Source organism: Lithobates pipiens, unplaced genomic scaffold, assembly GCF_037356315.1.
Source record: "Lithobates pipiens isolate NorthernLeopardFrog02 unplaced genomic scaffold, aLitPip1_a1.2 Scaffold_19, whole genome shotgun sequence".
NCBI classification, from domain to species: domain Eukaryota; kingdom Metazoa; phylum Chordata; class Amphibia; order Anura; family Ranidae; genus Lithobates; species Lithobates pipiens.
Genome location: NW_027507764.1, coordinates 78,580,417 through 78,603,173, shown reverse-complemented (window position 1 = coordinate 78,603,173; position 22,757 = coordinate 78,580,417). Strand labels below are relative to the sequence as shown.

Here is a 22,757-nt window from a genome sequence, read left to right as displayed (position 1 = left end):
AATTCTTAGATGTGATGGCTGCATTCGTTTCCTTTTTAGGCTTTCTTTCTTTTTTTTTCATCTAGTAATCCAGCCCGCAAGTCTGTTTTTCACAGCACAAGATCTCTAGCAGAATGTATCAGTTTACATGGATGAAACTAACCTCTTAACACAGCAGGAGTGATTAAATGATCAGCTTTAATTTATTCATGCAAAACTTTTTAGGCTCCATTCACACCTGGGCATTTTGGGATTGAGCCAGAATCTGGTTGCAATTTCAAAATGCACTATAACCGCAAAGCACAGGTTCACATGCCATTATTTTCAATGACACTTAAAACTGTGCGGTTTTCCCGCTATTTTTAATTTATTTTTATATATTTTATAATTTTTTTTTTTTTTGCTGAACCAGCTAAATTTTTGACAACAAGCTTCACGAGATGCAATTTGCCATGTTTAACACTACCACCGCCCCAGACTGAGGGTGCTGCTGTCTGCTGCGCCTCCTGTTCTCAGTCATCCAGAGCTGCCTCTCACTAAGGCCTCATGCACACTTGATCTCAAAAATGCTGCTTTCAGCTTTTTTTTTTTCTTTCTCTCTGCTTTTAACCACTTCAGCCCTGGAGGATTTGGCTGGCCAAAGACCAGAGCACTTTTTGCTCTTCGGCACTGCGTCGCTTTAACAATTGCACGGCTGTGCGACGTGGCTCCCAAACAAAATTGATGTCTTTTTTCCCACAAATAGAGCTTCCTTTTGGTGGTATTTGATCATCTCTGCAGGTTTTTTTTTTTTTTGCGTTATACACAAAAAAGGGGCAATTTTGAAAAAAAAAGCATTATTCTTTACTTTTTGCTATAATAAATATCTCCAAAAAATGTATGAACATTTTTTTTCCCTCAGTTTAGGCCGATACATATTCTTCTACATATATTTGGTAAAAAATATCACAATAAGCGTTTATTGATTGGTTTGCGCAAAAGTTATAACGTCTACAAAATAGGGGATAGTTTTATGGCATTTTTATTAATAATTTTTTTTTTAATAGTAATGGCGGCGATCAGCGATTTTTATCGTGACTGCGACATTATGGCAGACACATCGGACATGTTTGACACATTTTTGAAACCATTGGCAATAATACAGCGATCAATGCTATAAAATTGCATTGATTACTGTAAAAATGTCACTGGCAGTGAAGAAGTTAACCAGGAGGGGGTGTTGAAGGGGTTAAGTGTGTCCTAGGGAATGATTCTAACTGTAGGGGGGATGGGCAAGCTGTGACACAACACTGATCACTGCTCCCAATTACAGGGAGCTGTGATCAGTGTACTGTCATTAGGCAGAATGGGGAAATGCTTGTTTACATTCGAATTTCCCCGTTTTTCCTCTCTGTGAGACGATCGCGAGTATCCCTGTGGACATCGAATGTAATATAACCTGATTTTGCGCAGCGGAGCCAACCTGCCGCAGTAAAACTGCGGTGGCTGGTCCGCAAGCGGTTAATCTCCCCTCCATGTTAACCTACAGTATGTGTCCATGCACACTATATTACTGGTAAGCTGCAATATAATAAATTATTGCTCTTGGGCTTAATGCAGTTTTAACTTGAAAGCCGAAAGGTAAAACTTGTGTATGTGTGTGCGAACAATGTGTGTGCGTGTATGTGTATGTATGTGTGTGTATATATGTATATATGTGTATGTGTGTGTGTGTGTGTGTATATATATATATATATATATATATCTATATTATATTCTTTTCTGCTGAACCAGCTAATTTTCAGTTAGTGTGTCCCGGGCTTAACAATGTTAGTGTTGGGATTTTTACGTCTAAAAAGGTAACTTGGCATTATAAACTAAAGGCAAAAGAAAGCATGCATACAAAGGGTTTTAGGTGGTTTAAAACCATTATATCATGGTTCCTGTCTAGATTTTTTAAGTTTTAATTGTTATAAAAATTGTATCTATACAAGGAACAGAATGTATATTAGTAATCCGATAAAGGAGAAGTAAAGCCAAAGCTCGTTTGGCTGTACTTCTATGGATCACAGAAGTGCAGTTCATTTTGCACGCCTGTGACCCGTTTTAAATGGAGAGCAGGCTGAAAACCGCTGTCTGCTGGCATCACAGATGTTGTTCCAATGCTGCATCCACCTAGGTAAGTATGCTTCAGGAAAAAAAACCAAAAAAAAAACCTGTACTTCTCTGTTAACCACTTGCCAACCAACCGCCATCATTATACTGCAGCAGGTTGGCTCTATTGTGTGAATCACCGTAGCTGTACATCGGTTCATGCAGTAGATACAGCGGGTGTGTGCATGACACCAGACCCGATGCGCTTGACCGGCAGAGAGCCAGAATGGGGATTTGTCAATGTAAACCAACAGATCCCCATACTAAAAGGTGAGTTGAGAGAGATCGTCTGGTCCTAGTGATCGAGAGCAGCGATCGCTCTCCTCCTCGAGTCAGTACACTCCCCACACAGTTAGAAACACCTCTTAAGGAGCCCATTTAACCCCTTGATCACATCCTAGTGTTAACCTCTCCCCTGCCAGTGTCATTTATACAGTAATCTGTGTAATTTTATAACACCGATCGCTGTAATAAATGTCACTGGTCCCAAAAAAGTGTCCACTGCAATGTCGCAGTCCTGCAAGAAATCGCAGATCGCCTCCATTAGTAGTAAAAATAATAAAAATGCCATAAATCTATCCCCTATTTTGTAGACACTATAACTTGCGCAAACCAATCAATATACACTTATTGCGATTTTTATTTTATTTTATTTTTTTAACAAAAATATGTAGAAGAATACATGTTAGCCTAAAAAGAAGAAAGCTTGTTTTTTTTTATATATTTTTTGGGGGATATTTATTAAAGCAAAAAGTAGAAAATATTGCTTTTTTTTTTTTTTCAAAATTGGTCATTAAGTGGGTAAATCCTTCCGGTCCTTAAGTGGTTAAATGAAGCATGACTCAACGTCACAATTTTGTGCCAACATCCCTTAAAGTAATATAGCAACAACCTTTTTTTGGGGGGTTATGCATTGGACTTTTCAGACACATTTATACATTTCAACACATACATATAAAACTCAAACTGTTTAATATTACAAAGGATAGGAGTATACATAGCATAAAATGAATGTCTGACATCATTTGAATTGCAATCGTCCCCTTGTAACATCTACATGTTCAAATCTTGTGCATAACTTGCACTTGTGGAAAGTGCCCAACGTGTTTCAAACAAATCTTCATCAGTGGCAGCAGTACACTTCTGTCTCTAAAATATACATATCATGAGTAATCAAGCATATAGTTAGTAATAAGAATCTCCAGAACGTTACATGTATAAAACATACAATGTAGCAGGGGAAGAAATGAATACTTCTCAGTCAAATAGTGTTTAAAAGCAACAAGTCCAAGAGCTGGGATTGCTTTTAAACGCTTTATAGATAAGTTGGAAACTGCAACACGGGGCCATGTGGAAACTATATGGTATCAATCATCTTGATCGTATTTTTGCCAATGGTACGTTATGCTCTTTCTTTGCTTTGCAAGCAAAACTTCACCTCCCACAATCCATCCAATCCATTACTTGCAATTGCAACATGCTATTAGGGCACAATCAGGGGTTGATCTGTGGTCTGTGTGTTGTCTCCTACCCCAATATTTAATTGTATGTCAGATACAACCTGCACTTTATATCTAGATGCTACTTCATGCTGTTAGTTTTTTTTTTTTTTATAGAGACTATCCCTCTAGGGCTGCAGCCAGGTGGGAAACGATGTGGGAGCTTTTGAGGAGGAACAGTGGGAGAAGTTCCCCATACTGGCTGTCACTTTTTGATATCAGCGCAGCCGTGCAGGGCTCCGCCCACATGGCCACGTCATTCATTCACACAGCTCTGTGTGTGAATGAACTACAAGCCCAACATCATTTGCTGCTGTCGGCTTGCAGTGCTCAATGAACTATCACGGCGTTGCACAGCACAGTTCATTTATGCCCCCTTTCAGTGTATCTGCTTGCCCTTACAAGATGTATGGGTACAATCCACTGACAGATCTGCAGGAGACCTGCATGGCTCTGATGATCGCTGGTGCAATGCTTTAGAGGCTCAAATAAATAAATGCACATTTTTTTTACCTGCAAAAAAATGTGCGTTTAGATTTTTAATTTTTTTTTTTTTTTTAAAGTGAACTTATCTTTTAAAAAGTTTTTCAGTTTAACATACAAGGTCTTCTCCCTTTTAAGGTATTCTAAATGACCTTGAGGTTGAGGACCTCCCCAAATAAGCACTAGCCGGGGCTTCTTTCCAGGCCCGTAAATGAATCCTTAGGCATTGGAAATCAGCAAATAATGTTTATATGCATTTCTTAATAAAATCTTCTTTGAGGGAAAAAAAAACACTTTATAGATAAGTTCTTTCCCCTAAGGAAGATTTGTTTGAAACATGTTGACAATTTCCACATATTCAAGTTACGCACCAAATGTTTTTTTTTTTTAACATTTGGAAATATAAAGAACCTTGTTATAGGGGTCAATTGTAATACAAATTATGTTGGGCATTCATTTCATGCTATCTATACTTTTATCTTTGTAATAAAAAATTGTGTGTGTATATATGTGTATATGTGTGTGTGTGTATATATGTGTATATGTATATATATATATGTGTGTGTGTATATATATATATATATATATATATTATGTGTGTGTGGGTGTGTGTATGTATATAATGTGTGTGTGTGTGTGTATATATGTATGTATATATATATATATATATATATATATATATATATATATATAATGTTGAAGTGTAAAGATGTACCTGTAAAATCCTTTGCATACCCCCCCCCCCCCCAAAAAAAAATATATATATACACAGAGGTGGTGTGTTACAGCTCTTGCATATATCACATAGGAAAAAAATATATATTTGCACAAGAAAAACCACACAGAGCACAAAGACAAAGGATAAACGGGGGGGGTCTCTTAAATACTTTTGTCACTATTAGTGTTGTGGTCAGTGCAGGGTGGGCTGTTACATCTATGTGTGTATGCAGTATAATTGACATGTTTTACTGTAAAATAAGATCTGAGTTTTCTACAGTACTGACAGCAATCTGAGTTTCAAAATGTAGCAGCTCACCAAGGTATTATAGAAGGCTCCAAAATGTGCATTTTGTAGGATGGCAATCTCTTCAATTAGACATTAATGTAGAACTATAGGCAAACCTTTTTATGTTTTTAATAGAGTAAGGGAGGGCTATAACCCTTCAGATTTGTTTTTGTTTTTTCCCCATCTGTGTCCCAGTGGGGAGATTTCTGTTCATTTCCTGTCACATAGCCAAAACAGAAAGTGAGAGAAAATCCCTGCAAATTAAGAAGATCCCTCCAGGCACCCAGGTCACCAGAACTAGTGTCACCATTGGAAGATTTTCTCCTACTTTTCTGGGGGCAGCCCAAAATGTGGGATTTTCTTTCCCTTTCAATGATAATGGTAAACATGACAAATAGAGAGAGTGAATCTCCCTAATGGGGACAGAGATAGCAATAAAACCTAACAAGTAAGGTTGCACCGATGCCGTTTTTGAACCAGCAAATTCCAACACAAGTACTCACTGATACTGAGTATCGGTACGTTTACGGTGCGATTTGAGCCCATAAAAAATGAATGTGCTCAACTCACACTGCTAGGATTCATATGTGGTTTGAACAGGAATCCGGTGCAATTCCTGAAGGAATCGTATGCAGTTTTCCGCACCATTCCTGTGTGAACCCAGTCTGAAGTCACTATGACAATCCTGAGGTTGCATGTGATTCGCACTGCATTCCTGTTCAAATCACATGCAATTCTTTACAGTGCGACTGGAGCCCATTCATTTTGTATTGTTTTAGGTATCAAAGCATTTCACGCGTACAAATCCCCATGCAAATGCTTAGTATCAGCATCAGTGCTACCCTACTAATAGGTTCTTTATTCCCTGCCTTTTCTGTCCAAATCGAATTAAAAAAAAAAGTTTTGCCTTTAGTTATACTTTAATGTCTCGTTATTTAATTTATGAGCATACAGTTTAAGGACCGTTCACTTAACGAAAGGCCTGGCCCCAGTTTGCGGTGGTTGCCAGCATTACCCAATATTCCCCAATTGCTACTTCATCTAAATTTATTTTGGATACCTTTCAAATCGCACTTTTTATTAGACTCAATTAACATTTTTACACTTGCTCATGTTTCTCGGTAATTTTGCAAAATATGTTGGTATAGGAAGTTTTTGTATTAATGATAACATAATCTGGCAGCCTTTGTAATGTTTTTATTGGGGATGTCACTAGTTTCTTCAAATTGTATTAGACAAGTTATAATGGTTTGTGGTGAGTTTTCTTTTTTTTCTTTTAACATTTTTCAGTTAAAAACTGTTTTTTATTTGGTTAACATTTTATTTTATACGTTGGGCTAGTTCATCCAGTGGTTCAACTTATAAAATTCTAAATACTAACCACAACATACAAAACCATCCACAACATCACCCCCAGCTACATCACTAACCTCCTAGGCAGATCTCGCCCAAATTGTCCTCTCTTCTCCTCCCAAGACATCCGGCTCTCTAGTTCCTTTGTTACCTACTCCCACGCTTACCTCCAGGACTTTTCCAGAACATCTCCCATCCTCTGGAACTCCCTGCCCCAGTATGTCACTGTCCGCCGTCAGGTGATCCTTGAAAACACATTTTTTAAGCCTATCGCACCTCCACCTAACAACTGGTACGTGAGTCGTCTCCATCAGCTCATCCCCCGCAGCTATTACCTTTTGTACCACCTTCCGCTCCCTTTAGATTGTAAGCTCCATAAGCAGGACCCTCTTATTCCTTCTGTATTGAACTGTATTGTAATCGTACTGTCCCCCTTTATACTGTAAAGCGCTGTGTAAACTGTTGGTGCTTTATAAATCCTGTATAATAATAATTATAATTTGTAAAATATTTCAATAGTAAAATATTCACAAATTGCAGTTCAGCTATTTATTTTCGTTTGGGGAAACTTTAATGGGCTGTTTCTATCTTAGAACTCCCACTGTTAAAGTGGTTGTCAGAAGGTTTTTTATCTTAATGCATTATATGTATTAAGATAAAAAAAAAAACTTCTGTGTGCAGCAGCCCCTCTAATACTTACCCAAGTCTCATCTCTATCCTGCGACGTGCATGAGTGCCTCGGGCGTCCAATCAGGAGAGAAAGGGGGCAGGGCCGAACCGTGGCTCCGTGTCTGAAAGGACACACAGAGCCTTGGTCCAGGTGCCCCCATAGCAAGCTGCTTGCTGTGGGGGCACTCAACAGTTGCATAGTTAGGTTGAAAAAAGACAAGTCCATTTAGCTCAACCAAAATAAAAAAAAACAACCATACAATCCCATATACACAATCCTATACCCACAGTTGATAAAGAGGAAGGTAGAAAACCTCAGCCAAGCATGGTCCAATTTGCTACAGCAGGGGACAAAAATTCCTTCCTGATCCCCCGAGAGGCAATCGGATTTTCCCTGGATCAGCTTTACCTATAAATGTTAGTACCCAGTTATATTATGTACACTTAGGAAATAATCCAGGCCCTTTTTTAAAGCAATCTACTGAGCTGGCCAGAACCACCTCTGCAGGGAGTCTATTCCACATTTTCACAGCTCTTACTGTGAAGAAAACTTTCTGTATTTGGAGATGAAATCTTTTTTCTTCTAGGCATAGAGTACCCCCTTGTCCTCTGTGATGACCTTAAAGTGAATAACTCAACACCAAGTTCCCTATATGGACCACTTATATATTTGTACATGTTGATCATATCCCCCCTTTAATCTCCTCTTCTCGAGAGGGAATATATTCAGTTCCTCTAATCTTTCCTCATAGTTGAGCTCCTCCATGCCTTTTATCAGTTTGGTTGCCCTTCTCTGCACTTTCTCCAGTTCCCCGATATCCTTTTTGTGAACTGGTCCCCAAAACTGAACTGCATATTCCAGATGAGGTCTTACAAATGATTTGTACATGGGCAAAATGATATCTCTCTCTCTGAGGTCCATACCTCTCTTAATACAAGAAAGGACTTTGCTGGCTTTGGAAACTGCAGCTTGGCATTGCATGCTATTATTGAGTTTATGATCTACTAAAACCCCCAGATCCTTCTCCACCATTGATTCCCCAAGTTTACTCCCCCCCCCCCCCACTATGTATGATACATGCATATTCTTAGCCCCCAAGTGAATAAATCATGTGCCACTTTGTTGCCCAATGAAACAGTGCATTGAGGTTGGCTTGTAAGTTGGAGACATCCTGTAAGGAGGGAGCGGCCAGGAGCAACGGGCAGGCTGCCAAGTCTTTGCTGCCAGAAAAATTGAGGCATACGCTACAGTTTCTGTGCCTGTGTTCTAAACTTTGAGGATGAATATTTCCACAGTGCCTGAAAAATATAAATCAAGGCATGTGAAATTAGAAATGCGTTATTATACAGAATGCTATTATTGCATATATCAACTGCATACAATGAGCAGAATACAATTGTTTTTGGAATAGTAGTCCTTTAACTCCAGATAAGAGACTAATAAAATCACTTCCCTTTTAGGATGAGCTTCTCAGCAAAAAGAAGAAGGAGAAAAAAAAGAAAGCAGGGGGCAAAGATGACATGAAATCAAGTCTGTTGGAGAAAAATGAAAGGTAAGAAGATCTGTTTTTTTATGTGTGTGGGAAATAGTGAGGCTGTATGACACTGCTAAAGAAAAAATAAGAGATCCATTTCTTTGGTCTGGATTCATGGGACATTCTATCTCTATCCTCGCTGTTTTCAAACAATAGAAAAGTGCCAAAACTAGCACTATGCATTGTATATTATATTAAGTAGCATGGAGCTGTAAGAAAATGGGGGAAGAAATTCATATATTGTATGTTTGTTATATATATTGTTATAGGTAGCCACAAACCACTTCTCTTTCACTGCATGGGTATTTTTAGAGGTAGAATAGTCATTTAGAAAACTGCAGTCTTGATTTACTGCTGGTGTGTGAGAGAGAACACGAAGATGGTTCTGCTTCTTAGAATAGAGGCAGAGAACATTCTCCTACTTGTTAGTCAAATACTATTAGTAGAGTGTACAGAAAACTTTGCTTGTATGGAGAAGGACTTATGGATGGGTTGTCTGGTTGTACCATCTTGTGGCTTTGTAAACCCTCTTCCATAGAAGCCATGTGCCAGGACCCTGGTCTGAATCTGCAACTTCTGTTGTCTGCCAATGTCTCCTCTTGTTGAGCCACCTGGGATGCTGGACAGCTTCTTCAACAATTCCTTGAATGAACCTGCTTTTGAGCCTTCTTTTCTTTGGAACCATTTGTGCCTCCCTTAACCTTCCTATTTTAGTCATGCCTCATGCCGCGTACACACGAGCGGATTGTATGGCGTACTTAGTCCGTCATACAATCCGACGGACAGTCCGTCGTACTTTCCACTGAACGGACTTGACCACACACGGATACACAAACAGTCCGTCGAAAGCTTGCGCGATGACGTGTACAGCACGTACGACGGGACTAGAAATAGGAAGTCCAAGACACAGCACAGCACCCTTCCGCCGTGTAACTCCTTTCTGGGCATGCGCCATTCTTAGTCCGTCGAACTAGCATACTGACGACCGTATTGTCCGCTGAAACCAAAGTACGACGGACAGAATTTCGAAAAAACCGAAATACTTAGTACTCCGGACTGCACGCTGAAAAAGTCAGCTGAAGCCCACACACGAGCAGGTTGTCCGCTGAAATGTGTTTCGACGGACTAAGTACGCCATACAATCCGCCCATGTGTATGCGGCATCACACTTCCTGTTTGCCAGATTATTGTGCTCTCTCCAGCCAATATCTCACTCTTGTCTCCTGCTGCTGTCCATATTTCCAGTACCGCTTGCTACTGATCTTTGGCTTGTTTACTGACTATGCTTCTGCTTGATCCCAACCTGCAATGTCTGCTCTCCTCCTGGTGAGGCAATCCATAGGATCGCAAACTGGTACTAATATGCAGCAAAATCCATCTCCACCATCAAGAGCTGTGGTTAGTGCACCTCAGGTGAACCTGCATCATTCGCCAGGGTGACCTGCTCATGTACTTATCCTGCTGGTCGGTGGGAGCCTCTCTACTGCTATAGCTACTGGTCTCCGAGCCTGTCTCTGGACCATGACACCATGGTTTCCGTAAATTTAGTTTTAACTAAATGGCTCTATAATACAAGATTGTATCTTTAACCAGTGTTTCTGTATGTACAGTTGGGCCCAAGGGTGAATAAGGAGGATTTGCTTGCTCCATCCTATATCCTTTAAATAAGATAAAAATGTAAACCCCTTTTCAATTTTACATCTGTGCTGGAAGTAATACATGCAGATACCTTCTATTTTAAGAGATGATGAAGATATAATCAGCAAAGTAGAAAAATAATCTTAAAATTACTTTCTGGCAAATATTACAATAAGAAATCATAATAGGATCTGCCTGAAAATACTATATTAGTTCCCATTAAAGCACTATTAAATAGTACCTAGTGCTATATTAGGTTATAATAGGAATGACTTGTAGGTCCCTCCTAAACCATGTAAAGCCACGCCATTTAAAAGTTTGATATGTTGGCTCCGGCCAATGACGCTTGTGCTGTGATTGCAGAGAGCGCGGTTCTGCGATGGTGACTCCTGTGCGCATGCGCGGGAGGGACGTCATCGATTACCGGACATTTAAGCAGCCGGAGTGCGTGGCAGGGATGGAAAACGAAGAGATCTAGTAGTAAAAGAAATTTTTACACATTGTTAGGCATACATTTAACCCCTTGAATCACTCTAGATCAGTAGTTCTCAACTCCTGTCCTCAGGACCCACTAACAGGCCAGGTTTTATGTATTACCTTGGGGAGATGCAGACTAGAATACTGCAATCACTTTTTTTTTTTTAAACGTTAAAAATAAAATGATGTTTTTACATAATTTTGGGTCTATTTACCTCCTTATAATTTATTTTTTTTACAATTATTTTTTATTTGTCCATTTGTTAGAAATCTGGGCAGGATTTTTATTTATTGTACAAAATAAAAGCCACATCCTTTATTTTTATTTTTTTATCTTGGTAGACAAATCAGAATTTTTTGTCATGTTAGCCGCATACTGATGCAGCTATATTTTGTCTGGTTATCAGTGATCTTTGGTTAGGAAAGATTTAATGTACCAAAGGAATTTTGGATTATTTTTTTTCTAAAAAAATATTTTAAGGACACATCCCCACAGCCTTCACACAAACTAATGCTGTAGAATCAAGATCCTCTGCATGTTTATTCAGCTTTTCAAACTTGTTAAACAGTGTAAAAAAAAGAAAAGAAGCATGTCATGGCCAGTTCAGTGCAGCATTATTCACTGACGTCACCAGAATAGAAAACAGACAGAAACGCTTCTGATCTCCTCTTTCCATTGATCCAGTTCCTGCCCCTGCTGGGTAAACTATTTAGAAATGCTTTAATTCTCTCTAAAAGTCAATAGGAAAAATGGTTTTATCTTTCAGGATGTGGAATGCCATTACCCACCATGCTTTACATCTGCCAAAATCCAGTCTGTGTGTCTGTTGTATTTTATAGCGGAGAGGAACTTAACACAAAAAAAGTCATCTTAAGGGGAATCGGTCACCAAGGAGAGAACGCTCGGTCATTGAGCAGTTCACTTTACAGACCAAGTAATTAAATCCATCAGTGAGCAGAATATTGTAATAAAAAAATAAAAAAATCAGTACAGAGAATACTAATCCTCCCCTTCTCTTCTGACTCCTTGGTTACCCCCCTGCTTCAACCTCTATCCCCATAGTCACCCTCCAGGTTACATTTATCCTTTGATTCATCGAACGACATTCTACATTCTGCTTGCATTGAACCTGTAAAACAATTGTTATCACTGTTGAATCTTTGCAGATGGGCAACAGCATACAATACAAAAGGTCCCTGGCACACGTTCGTGCCAGCCAGCAAAAAAAGAAGAAAAAAAGTAACCTGTCTTATATGTGTATCTATGGCAAAAATGTAAAATAATTTTTTTTTTACTTTATGCTATAACACCTATCCAATAAAAAAAAAAAATCAAATGCCTTCATAAGTTTAGGCCAATATGTATTCTGTTTTCAATAAAAAAAAAAATCCCAATAAGCGTATATTGATTAGTTTGTGCAAAAGGTATAGAGTCTACAAACTACGGGATATTTTTATTTATTTGTATTTTTTGCTAGTAATGGCGGTGATCAGCGACTTATAGCGGGACTGCGATATTGTGGCGGGCATTCTGACACTAACTGATGCTTTTTGGTGACAAGTAACAGTAATACAGTGATCAGCGCTAATAATATACACTGTCACTGTTTTAATGACAGAGTAAGGGGTTAACATCAGATGCGATCTAAGGGTTAACTGTGTGCCTAGCCAATGTTTTGCTATACTGTGTGAGGTGCTTTTACTAGGGGAAGAGATGGAATTTCTTCCCTGTTTTTCAGGGACACAAACTCCATCCTTTCCCTCCTGTCAGAACGGCAATCTGCCTTGTTTTATATAGGCAGATTGCAGTTCTGTCTCTCTGCCTGACGATCGGTGGGTGCTGGAGGACATCAAGTACCCAACACCCGCCAATCGGCTTCTGCTGTGTGTAACCACAGCAGTAGCGGGCTTCTGGTGGCGTGCATGCGTGCTACTACCCAAAAGTGTTGGATCATGCGTGTGTGTGTGTGTATATGTATATATATATACATACACCAAAAACTGTTATAGGGCAGACCTAAAGTGGTTAAAGGGTGCCGGGCTGGCCAGTGAGAATAGAAAATGGCCTGGCATTGATGGGAGTAAACAATGCAATAGGCTTGGGGGTCAATGGGAGTAAAAAAATTATGTCATTGGTGTGTCAGTCAGAGAAATAGTGTTCCTCTCTGGTGTCAGTGCAGTGTGTGTCAGTCCATTGTTGGTGTCAGTGAGAGGAATAGTACTGCATTGTTGGTGTCAGTTGGTGGAATAGTACTCCATTGTTGGTGTCAGTGGGTGGAATAGTACTCTATTGTTGGTGTCAGTGGGAGGAATAGTACTCCATTGTTGGTGTCAGTGGTGGAATAATACTCCATTGTTGGTTTCAGTGGGAGGAATAGTACTCCAATGTTGGTGTCAGTGAGAGGAATAGCACTCTATTGTTGGTGTCAGCGGGAGGAATAGTACTCCATTGTTGGTGTCAGCGGGAGGAATAGTACTCCATTGTTGGTGTCAGTGGGTGGAATAGTACTCCATTTTGGTGTCAGTCGGAGGAATAGTACTCCATTTTTGGTGTCAGTGGGGTGGAATAGTTGCCCAAGGGCCAGATAAAGGCAAGCTAAGGGCCACAGTTTGGAGACCCCTGGTCTAAATGATCCTGAAATGAAGTTTGTGAAGATCCCCACACATTTACTTCCTTGAATTTGCATGATTCCCGATCAACACAGACAATGCTGACATGGGAATCCCTCCTTCCAAGCCATTGTTTGCTCCTGGTGGGGAGGCGGGGCGAGTGGGGGAAGCCACCCCCGGCCTAGTCTGCCGGAAAGACCGGTAGTGTGTATGCGGCATTACGTTTATTTACTTTCCAATGGATGTGAATGTTGAAAAAGTAAAAACATTGGGGGATTTACTAAAACTGGAGAGTGCAAAATCTGGTGCAGCTCTGCATAGAAACCAATCAGCTTCCATGTTTTATTGTCAAAGCTTATTTGAACAAGCCGAAGTCAGAAGCTGATTTCCTACAATGCAAAACTCCTCCAGATTCTGAATGCTCCAGTTTTAGCAAATCTCCCACAATGTCTGAAGGGTCTATTTTTCCTCTAAGGTTTCTTCAAGTTTGTATATCTTATGCCGCGTACACGCAACCGTTTTTTCCGTCAGAGATTTCTGCTGAAACTGTCTTGCCTACACACAAACACACCAAAGTCCGACCATCTAGAACGCGGTGTCGTACAACACGTACGACGGGACTAGAAAAAGGAAGTTCAATGGCCAGTAGCCAATAGCTTCCATCTCGTACTTGCTTCAGAGCATGCGTTGTTTTTTTGTCCATCGGAACAGCATACAGACAAACGGTTTTCCTGATAGGAATTGGTTCCGTCTGAAAGATTTAAAACATGTTCCATTTCTAGATCCATCAGAATTCTCGTAAAAAAAAAAGTCTGATGAGGCATACACATGATCGGAATATCCAATGAAAAGATTCCGTCCGATTTTTTTCTGCTGGAAAATCCGACCGTGTGTACATGGCATTAGACAACATCTATGAAGGCCTGTTTCTCATTGGTAGCATTGGGTAACTTATTTGCCCACAATAATGCAACTACCTCAACTGCTATCCTGAACTCCAGTGAACCTGCAAAAGGCCAAAGCAGTGGAAAATATCTGCAACCAACACTACAAGCATTTGTGAATTCCGTAAGCTTGGTTTAATAGCCATACAGTATAATACTCTTAAAGACATATTAAGGAGGCTGTTACCTGGTATAATAGAGGCTTCCAACAAGTGATGGCGACTGCCATTGCTTGCCTTCCGGATGTACGCCTTCTCTTTTCAGAGGAGTCAGGCAACGTCAGCTATCCATGTGGGATGGTAGCCTCAGCTGTGGCAGATGACGTCCACCATGTACCCTGTAAGAACCGTTCTCAACTGTTGCATCATTAATGATAGTTAGGCAGTGTATGGTCAAGTTAAATTATATATGACACACATTTCCCAGCTTTCCCCCAAAAAAATCAAAATTTTGAAGTAAGTTTACAATTTAGTGTTGGGCCACAGGTTGGACACCCTTAAAGTGGATGTAAACCCTCACATATACCCAGTGAAGTGAACAGCCTCAGCCTCTCCCTACATAAGTTCTACATGTATATCTGCTGTCTTCAGCTTGACATATTCTTTAGAAGGTTCAGATCGTGTTAAGAGATTTTTCTCTTCCTGTTCAGCACTGCAGTAAAGCCTGGGCATACAGCCAAGACAGCTGATTAGAGGAAAGGCACCCCCCCCCCCCCACACACACACACACACACACACACACACACACACTCCACATAGGTAGAGACTTTCAGAGCTGTATGTTGAATGGTTCAGCACTCTGCTAATCTATTTATACCATCCTCCCAAACACAAAACTCAGGCTGCTTTTATCTCAGTTGATGGCGCACTTGTCAGAAGTTATCAGGCTGATAACAGAAGAACGGAGCAGCAGAAAGATAGGGAACATAGTGCTTTAAAGAGAGATAAGAAAACACTGCGGATATATGCCCACATTTCATGAATTGGGTTTACATACACTACACGCATAATATACAGTATATGACACATTTTTGTTTAGCATTCATGCTATCATTTGAACACTCGATATACCTTTTCATACAGATGCCTTTCTTTTCAAAGTGTTACCTGAATAAAGCCATGAAAATAAAAACCCTTGAGGTTACCCAAACCCAAAGCCTGCATTTGATTTGTACTACAAAGATCCTTCTGACTCCTCTAAACCAACCCTAGGCTCCTTCCTATGAGCTCTGCTGATGGATTCACCTAACAACGAAAAAAAAAAAGGACATTTTGTGCTTTGGGCCTGCCTGCTTTTGCCCAGCTGCCTGGATGTGCTTTATTGTAAATCTGACCCTGAAGATGGCGTATATATGAATTTTGATATTTCCTTTGCACTACTCTCTGCACTTTGTTGTTTGATGAGCCTGTTGCTTTTATTACAGGGTCCTTGAGAAGCCTCAGTGGCGTGATTTACTTCCTTTCAAGCTGGGAATCTGTTTTTATCTCACGGTCAGATCACTGCCACAGTGCTTTCAGGTAAGTACTACATTTAATTTAAAGGAAAATATTTGCTTTTAACTATTGAGCTCTATTCAGCGTCACTTTTTTTTTTTTGTCCAAAGATGGCCACACACTACTAATATTAGACCCTTTCTGCTTTTATTACTTAAATGTTGTATCTTCTGACAACTCCTTTTCGTATTTTTTTTTTTTTAGTTAAGGTTGTCAATCTTGCGTTTTTGTATCCAGCCTTTTTATTAATACATTTTACAAAGTCATACATTACAGTACAGCTGTGGCCAAATGTTTTGAGAATGACACAAATATACATTTTCGTAAAGTCAGCTGCCTCAGTTTTTATGATGTCAATTTGAATATACTTGAGAATGTTATGAAGAGAGATTGCAGTTAATTGCAAATAATTGCAAAATCCCTCTTTGCCATGAAAATTAACTTAATCCGATAAAAACACTGTATTTGTGAAAAAGGCTTCAGGGTGCCCAAGAAAGTCCAGCAAGGACTAAAACCGTCTCCTACAGTTGATTCAGTTGAGGGATCGGGGCACCAATAGTGCAAAGCTTGCTCAGGAATGGCAGCAGGCAAGTGTGAGTGCATCTTATGCCGCGTACACACGAGCGGACTGTATGGCATACTTAGTTTGTCATACAATCCGACGGACAGTCCGTCGTACTTTCGACTGAACGGACTTGACCACACACGGATGCACAAACAGTCCGTCGAAAGCTTGCGCGATGACGTGTACAGCACGTACGACGGGACTAGAAATAGGAAGTCCAAGACACAGCAAAGCACCCTTCCGCCGTGTAAATCCTTTCTGGGCATGCGCCATTCTTAGTCCATCGAACTAGCATACTGACGAGCGGATTGTCCGCTGAAACCAAAGTACGACGGACAGAATTTAGAAAAATCCGAAATTCTTAGTACGCCGGACTGCACACTGAAAAAGTCAGCTGAAGCCCACACACGAGCGGATTGTCCGCTGAAATGTGTTTCGACGGACTAAGTACGCCATACAGTCCGCTCGTTTGTGTACGCGGCATTACACACACACAATGAGGGGAGGACTTTTGGGGGATGGCCTGGTGTCAAGAAGCGCAGCAAAGAAGCCACTTCTCTCCAGGAAAAACATCCAGGACAGACTGATATTCTACAAAAGGTACGAGGATTGGACTGCTGAGGACTGGGGTAGTCATTTTCATTTTCATTTCTCTGATGAATCCCCTTTCCGATTGTTTAAGGAAGGGGTCTTCAAACTACTGCCCTCCGGCTGTTGCAAAACTACCTGTCCCATGAGGCATTGTAAAGCTCTGACATTCACAGACATTACTAGGCATGATGGACATTGTAGTTCCTGAACAACTGGAGGGCCATAGTTTGGAGACCCCTGGTTTAAGGCATCTGGAATGAACCTTGTCCGGAGAAGAAAAGGTGAGCGCTACCATCAGTCCTGTGTCATGCCAACAGTAAAGCATCATGAGACCATTCATATGTGGGGTTGCTTCTCAGGCAAGGGAGTGAACTCGCTCACAATTTTGCCTAAGAACACAGCCATGAATAAAGAATGGTGTAAAAACATCCTTTAGGAGCAACTTCTCCCAACCATCCAAGAACAGTTTGGTGATGAACAGTGAATATGCTAGCATGGATTTCAGCGCTATATCAAAACCCAACAGCTAGACTGAAGATAATGGGACACTTTTGGAACCAGTGCAGATACATAATGGCACTAAGCAGGGCAGCCCTTTTGTCCCTAATATTGTTCATACTCACATTAGAGCCCTGCATACGCACTGTGAGGAACTCCTCGGTCAAGGGACTAGAAATAGGGACTGTCCACTGTAAACTCGCCGCTTACGAGGATGATTTTCTATTTGTCCTCACACAACCACATATTTTGATTTGACAGGCACTTCTGTTATAGGGTTGGGTCACATACCTTGTCCCTGTCCCTCTGTGCTCCTGCATTGTCTCATGGGCTTCTGATGGGGATTTAGCACCCATTCCCAGGTATAGTGCGCTGCTGTCGTCCACAAAAAAACCCGCCTGAGAATTACCATGCACCCATCATTAGTGTTCATGTAGACAGAAAATAGCACCGAAATTTGGTAGCGAAAATAGCACATTTTTCTTTATCGGCAAAATGCTAAAAAAAAAAAAAAAAAAATGATTATGGCACCGAACCCACACATGATTTTACTGTGCTTATGGTGTGTTTTCCATAGGTCATGTGATTCACATGAAAAATGTAACACGGGTGCGTTATTGATGCGTTCACAATGCATTGCAACGGGGAAGTGCATTTTTTAAACTGACCAAAAATGCAGCAAACAGAATTTTTAACACCACAATGGAAGCACAACGAACCAGTGTGAAAAGATACATAGAATTTAAAGAGGAAGCAAACCCTGATGAGTTTACTTCCTCTTTCATTCCCTGCAAAGGTAAAGCATAATGGACTACAGTCCATTATGTGTCACTTACCTGACACAGGAGCCAGCGAAGTCACCGCTGTCCCCTGTAGTCCAGAGCATCCATCTTCTCGGTGGGTCTCGCTGCTCCGCCGCTGTCATTCAGCGAAGCCGCAATGACGTCACTCTCGCGCATGCGCACGGGAGCCGCCACTCGCGGCATATCGCCGTTGACCGCAGCGTGCTCAGTGCGCCTGCGCGCTGCTGTCTACGGCGCATGCGCCGCAGACAGCGGTGCCTGTCTTTCGGCAAATATCTCCTAAACCGTGTAGGTTTGGAGATATTTCTTAGACCTACAGGTAAGCCTTAATCTAGGCTTACCTGTATGTCAAAGTTGGTTGTAAGGGTTTACAACCACTTTAAAAGAATGCTTTTTTTTTTTTTTTAGCTTTTCTAAAGGTGCTAATAATGGCCGACAATAAATTCATATTCACATTGATTTAAATTCATGATATTAATTAAAAAGTCAAATATAATACAAATTTATATATATATATATATATATATAATATTTTTTTATTTTTTAAACTGTCATTTTCGGTTTCCGGCCAAGTGCATCCTGCATTTTCAGTTTCGGCACCAAAATTTCAATTCCGTGCACCTCTAAAAACAAGTGTTTTTTTTTTGTTGTTGTTTTTTTTTTTAAATGACAATTATTTGTTACGCAGGGATTTAACAATCAAATTACCATTCAGCGACTGTTTACATTTCAGAGATACCTGTGGGTGTAAATGCAGAGGTGTGTTACCAGTCCTTGTTAGAACGGAGAGCTCAACAAATCCTCCTGACTGTGCCTAATTACTGCTAACTGCTTTTCAAGGAACTTCTTTTTTTATTACTGATTCCTGTATTATGTTTTATTGGATTGAACAGGATGCCAAACAGTTTTATGCAGAGTACAATGAGAAGAAAATGAAAGAAAAGGAAGAAGCTGAAGCCAAGGCAGAGCTCGAGTCTCAATTAAGTAAGATGAGTCATTTCATGGCTGTATAGTCCTCTACCCCCATCTGTGCCATTTTCCACATTTTGGTGTTGCATATTTCACTGTAAATTTAGTTATATGGTCTGGCAAGGCAAATTTCTATGCAGCTTTTATTGAAAACCACAACTTTTACAAGATCTCCTGGCTGCATTGGTTGTATTAGACTCAAAGTGATATTGTTCAGCTGAAATTCACAGCTGAAATAAGACAAATGTGCACCAGGATATAGATGTTGTGGCAGGGTGGTAGTTTGCCACAAATTGCTTAAAGTGGTTGTAAACCTCAGACATGAAATATGAACAAAGCATATACCTCTATAGTGTATACTTGTCTCACTTAAAGAGGGAGTCCACTGGGAAAAAAAATATTAAAATCCAGCAGCAATAAATACTACAGCTGCTGACTTTTAATAAATGGACACTCACCTGTCCCAGGGTCCAGCGATGTCAGCAGCCGAGACCGATCGATCGCTCGGGTCTCGGCTGCTGCCTCCGCCATTCTCAGTGAGGGAATCAGGAAGTGAAGCATTGCGGCTTTACTTCCCGGTTCCCTACTGCGTATGTGCGAGTCACGCAGCGCAATGGGAATGGTCCGCGCTGTCTCTGTGACCCGTGTGTGTCCCAGCAGACAGCACAGCGGGACAGGAAGAAGCATAGACTCCCAAGAGTCTATGCCCAGAAGTGGGTGCAAATACCTGTCTTGGTGCCAACTATGACACCGGGGGGGGGGGTTCCGATGAGCGGAAGTTCCACTTTAGGGTGGAACTCTGCTTTAAGAGCACTAAGTCTAATTTCTGTCTGCTGCCTCTGTGCTTTGCGATCAACAGGAGTCACTTCTGTCAAGTTTTCCTGACACCAAGAGAAAAAAGGTGACAGGGGAGGGAGCTCCAGATGAATGACAACCTCAGCTCTGTTCCTGTGTGTGGTGTGAAGTAGGGGGGGTAGAGTTGCGATCTTTTCTTCAAGCCAAACCCGAACACTTTAGCGGGTCAGGGCAATTTTTTTTGTAGTACACGCTATAGGATTGTACGAGACCTGGGACACCTTTGAGTTACCCTAGGAGAGTAGTAAGGAGGCGCACATAGCGCGCTGCAGTGAACAGTGCCTGTGGCCAAATTGTGTTAACACTGGAGGGGGGGGGGGGGGGGGGGGACTTAGAGGGGCATGGTTGAATAAAAAGCATTTGTGTGCCCATAAAATATGATTGGATTAAAAAAGGAATGTCACCGCTAAAATATGAACCTAGCCTACCTTAAAAGTGGACACTGTCAGCTAATTGGGCAGAGGACGGTATCGGCAGGGCAGAGGATGGTGTAGGCAGGGCAGAATTATAACAAATTATAACCTTTATGTGACCTGCTTTAAATTTCCAGAAGAAAAGAAGCCAAAAGTGAAAAAACCAAAGGCCGAATTTCCTGTCTATTCTGCACCCGAATCCAATTTTGTGGCTCACGTGCCCGTCTATGACCAAGGTGTGAGCATTGAGGAAATCGAGGAACAAATGGATTACTGGCTGGAAAATCGGACTCAAAAAAAGAAGGTAAGCAAAAGTTTTTCAATATTATAGTTTTAGCCCTGGTTCATATTGGTGCGATTTGATGTCAGATCAGCGGCAATTGCCAGCAATGGCACTTTCCTAATCTGTGTGGCACCGCACCGATTTCAAAAAGTGGTTTCTGTACTACTTTTTGTGATTTCAGCGGCAGGTTTCTGCAGTCTGTGCAATCGGAACTGACATGATGGAGAAAATTGTGTTAGTTCAGCTGTACTCGCACGGCTTCATTCCTGCAGCTCAGTCAGAAAAAAAAAAAAATCCCCTAAAGCCCCTTTCACACAAAGGGTCCAATCAGGTCTGCCTGTTAGTTTTTCAAGTGGACCTGATTGGACCCTCCTTTCACCCCCATGGACCGGCCGGGGGTTTTATGCCTGTCTACCTCCAATCCGATCTGGTCTGCTATAAAAACCGGAAGGGTGTCCATCCGCCTGCATCTAGACGGATCAGATTGGAGGGCAGTCAGGTGTAAATGGACAGTGGAGTTTGTTTACACCAACTATCTATAGACCAGAGCAGGCTTGGTCCATGTCTGCTCTGCTGGCACGGACCTGTCATCCACCCAATCTGCTCTAATAAGCAGGGAGTCAGCGGACAAATCCTCTGCTGATCTAATCTGAGTCGATAAAATACATGCACAGCCCTGGCTGGCAGGGAAGGGGACCCAGTTCTTCTCTGCTGCAGTTCAATAATACTTACAGGTCCCGTTCCTCCCCCAGCCAGTGACTGAACATTGAAAGGAGAAACGGAACACTGACCACTCTGTCACCCTACTTTCTCCTCCTAGCAACATCTTACTTATTAGCACATAAGCAATGCAGGACACATTACTCTCTCCTTGTGTTGCTTCTCCCTCTCCCAGTCTAAGCTCTACTGTGAATGTACTACAAGAGTCTGATACCCAGTCAAATTCAGGAACATACACTGCTTGCACTTAAACATACCTTCCATGATGTGTCAGGGCCAGTTCACAGCAGGAATTGCACAGGAACACTCTGCACTTCCCTGGGCATTTCACATGCTGTTCATTTTGAATGAGCTCAAATCACACCACCATAAGTGGTGCATGCACTACCTTTGGAAATGCACTGAAACTAGGTTGCATTGTCCTTCTGCACCTAGCAATCCGGTGCGACCTGCATTTGGGCAGCACTTCCTTTGGGCAATGTTCTGCCCGCAACATTGACACCTGCTACAGATTGCACCTGCAATGAGTTTTGAGTGTGTTGTGGGAAACGCACACGGAACACAGGATTTCTGCACCACGTTCTGTTGTGAACGGAGCCTTAATGATTACAGAGCTGCATTATTTGTGTCCTATATCTGCCTGGAGTTCCACCTGAGCACTAAACTCAAAGCTGATCCATAAGAAAACAACACACTCCATTTATAAAGCATGCTCAAATAGTGCAAAGTTCCTTCCTGATCCCCAATTATTTAGATTCTTCAACTTTATTTCTAATATAATTTGCCATTTCTATTTTGTGCATTTAGAAACAAATCCTGTTCTTTCAGGCTGTATTCACGCTGGAGAACGCAGCGATTCACAGCAGGGGGTCCGGTGCATCTCCATTCACCGTTTCAGGTCTGATTTCAGCCCGAAATTTTGGCTGAATTCAAACCTGAAATGGACTAAAAGACGCACAGAACTCCTGTGCAGTTCGCACCAGAGCTGCTGCGGAGATGTGTGAACCGGCTCCATAAAGAGGCGATCACAATCTCCTGCTATGCAAATTGGATGCATAGAAACCCACATCCAATTCACAATAGTGTGAACCCAGCCTCAAGCAATCAGTTGAGTTGGCTAGAACCAGCTCCTGTATAAGAGTCTTTCATGTGATTAAGCTGTGTCTTTGAGTAAATGTGAGCATCACAGCTATAAGGGCTCTTGTACATGGCTGCAACATTTGGATGTATTTTTTATTTTT

The 22,757-nt window shown here is 41.2% G+C and overlaps 1 protein-coding gene across 1 annotated transcript in view; it reads left to right on the top strand.

Annotated features, from left to right (window-relative positions):
• The window catches only part of DNAJC1 (DnaJ heat shock protein family (Hsp40) member C1), a 168,663-nt gene that overhangs the window by 70,355 nt on the left and 75,551 nt on the right, over positions 1–22,757 (top strand). Inside the window, exons 5-8 of the mRNA XM_077490952.1 lie at positions 8,584–8,675; positions 15,750–15,843; positions 19,170–19,260; positions 20,651–20,817. Coding sequence (XP_077347078.1) covers positions 8,584–8,675; positions 15,750–15,843; positions 19,170–19,260; positions 20,651–20,817 — 444 coding nt within the window. The remainder of the gene's footprint in view (positions 1–8,583; positions 8,676–15,749; positions 15,844–19,169; positions 19,261–20,650; positions 20,818–22,757) is intronic.